This window comes from Myotis davidii, unplaced genomic scaffold, assembly GCF_000327345.1.
Source record: "Myotis davidii unplaced genomic scaffold, ASM32734v1 scaffold411, whole genome shotgun sequence".
In the NCBI taxonomy this organism is placed as follows: Eukaryota; Metazoa; Chordata; class Mammalia; order Chiroptera; family Vespertilionidae; genus Myotis; species Myotis davidii.
Window position 1 is genome coordinate 989,336 of NW_006282917.1, and position 4,807 is coordinate 994,142.

At 47.4% G+C, this 4,807-nt stretch overlaps 2 protein-coding genes across 3 annotated transcripts in view; one reads left to right on the forward strand and one right to left on the reverse strand.

The window, feature by feature from the left end:
- Window positions 1-2,209, reverse strand: part of LOC102758300 (F-box/WD repeat-containing protein 12-like) — a 14,524-nt gene extending 12,315 nt beyond the window's left edge. Inside the window, exon 1 of the mRNA XM_015561931.1 lies at window positions 2,156-2,209. Within this exon, the coding sequence (XP_015417417.1) occupies window positions 2,156-2,209 (54 nt within the window). The remainder of the gene's footprint in view (window positions 1-2,155) is intronic.
- RGN (regucalcin) overlaps window positions 1,924-4,807 on the forward strand; it is a 12,215-nt gene continuing 9,331 nt past the window's right edge. The window contains exons 1-2 of one of the 2 annotated variants that reach the window (XM_006753324.2): window positions 1,924-2,408; window positions 3,840-4,022. In XM_006753324.2, the coding sequence (XP_006753387.1) occupies window positions 2,240-2,408; window positions 3,840-4,022 (352 nt within the window). In that variant the 5' untranslated portion in view covers window positions 1,924-2,239. The remainder of the gene's footprint in view (window positions 2,409-3,839; window positions 4,023-4,807) is intronic. The other variant, XM_006753323.2, reaches the window with a different exon arrangement.

Sequence of the window (4,807 nt, forward strand, 5' to 3'; positions counted from 1 at the left end):
AAAAGCTGCTGTTGTGTAAGCCCCGCGCCTGATCGCAGACAGGGGGCCTGGGAGGCCAGCCAGCTCTCACAGTCAAGGAGGATTGCAAATGCTGAGCCGGCAGGTGGTATGGAGGCCTATTTGAGCTGTGCTGTTTCTTTAAAAAAAAAAAAAAAAAGTTTTCCCTGGCCGGTTTGGCTCAGTGGCTAGAGTGTCAGCCCAAGGACTGAAGGGCCCTGGGTTCAGTTCTGGTCAAGGGCATGTACCTCAATTGCAGGCTCAGTCCCCCTGGGGAGGCAGCCAGTCAATGTGTCTCTCACATGGAAGCTTTTCTCTCTCTATACCTCTCCCCCTCCCTTCCACTCTCTCTAAAACATCAATGGCTTCCACTCTGAATCAATGGGAAAATATCCTTGGGTGAGGATTAACAACAACAAAAATGTTTTGGTTTTTTTTAAACATATGTATATTGATTTCAGAGAGGGAGGGAGAGGGAGAGAGAGAGAGAAACATCAATGATAAGAGAATCATTGATCAGCTGCCTCCTACATGCCCACTACTGGGGATCGAGCCCACAACCCAGGCAGGTGCCCTTGACTGGAATCGAACCCAGGACCCTTCAGTCCGCAGGCCAATACTCTATCCACTGAGCCAAACCAGCCAGGGCCAACAATGTTTTCAATTCAGTTTACTGAAGGAAATACTAAACCAAAGATAATTCCCCCCCCCCCATTCATGTGCCCATCTATGTGTGAGACCACTTACTTCAAAGCACATAGATGCCCGGGAGAAGGAGGAAGAGCAGGCCATTTGGGTCAGCAGGGCAGAGTTTGGGGAAGAGAAGGCTCTTGAAAGTTGCCTATTTTTCCTCTCCCACTGGGTTTCTTAGGTAATGTTTTGACTTTTCTGACTTTTCTTCTCCCTGAGTATCAGTCAAAGTCTCCGGCCTGAAGTCCCAGCATAGAATGTCCTTGCCCGCGGACTTCAAGACTCCTTGCCACCCTGGCACACTGCCTGCCTGGGCGGCAAGAACCAGCTGAGGGCTGCCAGTTCCCACAAGGGTGCCAGACGGTGCCCCCTTTCCCACCCCTTCCATTGTCCGAATCTGAAAATGGATGTTACTTCTGATTTTAGTGTATTATCACCGAAGAATATACAGTGGGGCCTTGACTTATGAGTGTCCCGACTAACGAGTTTTTCAAGATACGAGCCGTCTCTTGGCCGATTTTTTGCTTTGAGTTGCGAGCTAAAATTCGGGTTACGAGCCAGCTTCAGATACCCCACGGCTAGTTGGCGCAGCGAATGTCACAGTGAACGCCACAACATCAGCCCAGCGTCACGTGTCTCACTTGTTCACTGTTGATTTGACATACGAGTAATTTGAGTTACGAGCTCCGTCACGGAACGAATTAAACTCGTAAGTCAAGGCCCTAGTATACTTTGAAATGCAGCTGAGAAAAATGCAAAGTGGGGAGGCGCTGGCCTTTGAGTGGTCAGGGAAGTGAATCAACATCAACGCATGGGGAAGGCAGCAGAGGAGGTGACCTCAGACTCCCAGAGAAGCCAGCAGTGAGGGTGCTCCACCTCTCTGCCCCCCCCCCGTCCTCCTTAGTGGCTGGGGTCTGGCATGAAGAGCAACCTTGCCACCTCTGAGCTGGCTCTCTGAGGGTCACCAACACCTAGGTGCGGATGTTGGTCTCTCTCTCTCTCTCTCCCACACACATACACACACACACACACACACACACACACACCTAAGATAGCTTGGCCTGGCCGGTGTTGCTCAGTGGTTGAGCGTTAACCTATGAACCAAGAGGACATGATTCAATTCCGGGTCAGGGCACATGCCCAGGTGTGGGCGCGATCCCCAGTGGAGGGGGTGTAGGAGGCAGCCAATTGGTGATTCTCTCTCATCATTGATGTTTCTATCTCTCTGTCCCTCTCTTTTCCTCTCTGAAATCAATAAAAAAAATATTTTTTAAAAAATAGAAGACAGCTTGGAAAAAAGCCCTGGTAAGTTGATTGGAGATGTCTCATTCTATCGTCTATCCACTCTTAGTTCTTTTTCAGACACATCTCCTCCTGCCACATTACATATTTTGTTCTGATTTTGGGGAAAGTGTGCCCAGTCTTTCTAGTTCTAATAAAAACAACTCAGTCTGTATCGGCAGCTTACTGGGGTCTCAAGCCAGATACCGCACTGAATTCGCTCCATGAGATCACGTTGCATGTTGTCTCTGTCGCCTTCAGTAGATCCCCCATGACCATGTGTTCCGTTAAGATTGAGTGTGTCCTGCCAGAGAACTGCCGGTGCGGGGAGTCTCCAGTGTGGGAGGAAGCGACCAACTCTCTGCTCTTCGTAGATATTCCTTCAAAGAAGGTTTGCCGGTGGGATTCGCTCAGCAAGCAAGTTCATCGAGTGACTGTGGGTAAGGATGAAGGCCGGGCTCAGATCCACCCAGCCAGCCATCTTTTCTCTGGGGAAGGGAGGTCACCTCGAGTGTCATTCCCCTGGGATCTTCATGCGAAAGCTGAATATGCTGTAAAACTTTGGGATTGTCAAGCTGTCTGTGTCCTCCACTTTTGTTAATTTTCACCATTGCTTTCTAGAGAGAGAGGAGGGAAGGGAGGGCGGGAGGAAGGGAGGATGGATGAAACATCAATGTGAGACACATCAATTGGTTGCCTCCCGCACAGACCCTGACCAGAGATAGGGATCAAACCCACAACCCAGGTTCATGCCCTAGACCAGGAATCAAACCCGTGACCCTTCGGTGAGAGGGGCGATGCTCTACCCACTGGGAAACACCAGCCAGGGCTGTCGTTCTCCCGCTTTGAGCCAGGAGTACATTCTGGATGGTCAGTACTTCCCTCTTCCTCTGTGAAGGAGGGGCAGCATTCCCCTTTTTGTTCCAATAATGACGTGCTTTCGTATCTTTCCTTCACACCTTCAGATGAGAGCACTGGAAGCTGGAGACTGCTATCTAAATTATTTAATTGAAATAAATTTTATTTTTAAAGAATTTTTTAATATATTTTATTGATTTCAGAGAGGAAGGGAAAGGGAGAAAGATAGAAACATCAATGATGAGAGAGAATCATTGATCGGCTGCCTCCTGCACGCCCCTCACTGGGGATTGAGCCCGCAACCCAGGCATGTGCCCTTGACCAGAATCAAACCCAGGATCCTTCAGTCCACAGGCTGACGCTCTATCCATTGAGCCAAACCAGCTAGGGCTGAAATAAATTTTAAATTTGTATGTAATTTTTAATTAAATAGGGCCGCTTAAAAAGGAATGTCCTGTACTGGAGGGAGAGAAGAATGTCACAAAGCCTGGTTGCTGAAACTAAACAGCGTGTCTCTGAATTTCCTGGAGAGCAGACAAATTTAGCATCTCTTGTTCTGTGACAACTGCTTGGTGCCCACCCACCACCACCACCACCACCACCACCACCACCAGCAGCAGCAGCAGCAGCAGCAGCAGAGCTGTTGCCTGCTCTCTATCTATGAATCTGTCTCTATTTTGAATCCTTCCTCTGAACTTGATGTGACGCCTGCCCCAATGTGTGGTGGCTGCTGGGGTTCTACTTCTCTGCTAGACTGGGAGCTTCCAATAGGGTTGGATTTCACTCACCTTTCTGTGCCTGCTGTCCAGAATAGTGGCTGGAGTTTATTATCAAGTATCCTCGGCTTATGTAGCCTTCATTCTAGCCTTCATTCGTCAACAGAAGGAAGCGAGCACACCATTGTCGAAAGGGCTGCAATACTCTTGGTGACGGCAGGTGGCATGATAGGCTCAGCGCGCTGCTCGGCCCCTGGGCTGCGTGCTGCATCCTGACTGTGGCTTTTGCCTCTGCAGACGCCCCTGTCAGCTCCGTGGCCCTCCGCCAGTCGGGAGGCTATGTCGCCACCGTTGGAACAAAGTTTTGTGCTTTGGACTGGGAAGATCAGTCAGCCATTGTCCTGGCCACCATAGATCAAGACAAGAAAAACAATCGATTCAATGATGGGAAGGTGGATCCCGCTGGGAGATACTTTGCTGGTATGGTTTATCTTTAGCACCTACTTACTGAGCTTGGCAAAAAAAACCAAAACACAACATTGATAAAAGTCTCACTGATTTAGTGGTAAAAATGTCTTGGGTTCTTTTGTTATTAACTTGAGTAATTTGTACCACTAAAAAAAAATTCCATGAGAAAAACGTCAGATATTCTTTCAGCTTCTGTCTCTAACAGAGACCAAAATTTGTATGATAACGTTATGGCTTAAATAAGTTTTAAATATATAAGCTTTGTTGTTGATGATTACATTAGAAATAATTTCAAATTTACAGAAAGAAGAATTGTACGAACACCTGTGTACCCTTTATCTGAATGTACCTATTGTCAACACTTTGCTCCATTTATCTCTCTACATGTATAAATTTTTCTCCAGAATCACTTGAAAGTAAGTTGCCTATATCATGTGCCTTTACTACTAAAATACCTCTTGTGTTTCATGCTTCCTTTTGGTATCATTTCCCTTCTACCTAAAGAAGTTCCTTTAGCAATTAGTTTAGAGTGGGTCTACTGGCTATGCATTCTCTTAGTTTTACTTTATGTGAGAATGTCTTTATTTCACCCTCATTCTTGTTTTAAATTTCTTTATTGATTAAGGTATTATATATGTGTCCTTATCTCCCCATTGCCCCCCCACCCCTCCACTCATGTCCTCACCTCCCTGTTGTCCATGTCCATTGGTTAGGCTTATTTGCATGCATACAAGTCCTTTGGTTGATCTCTCCCCCTTACCCCCACCCTCCCCTACCTTCCCTCTGAGGTTTGATGG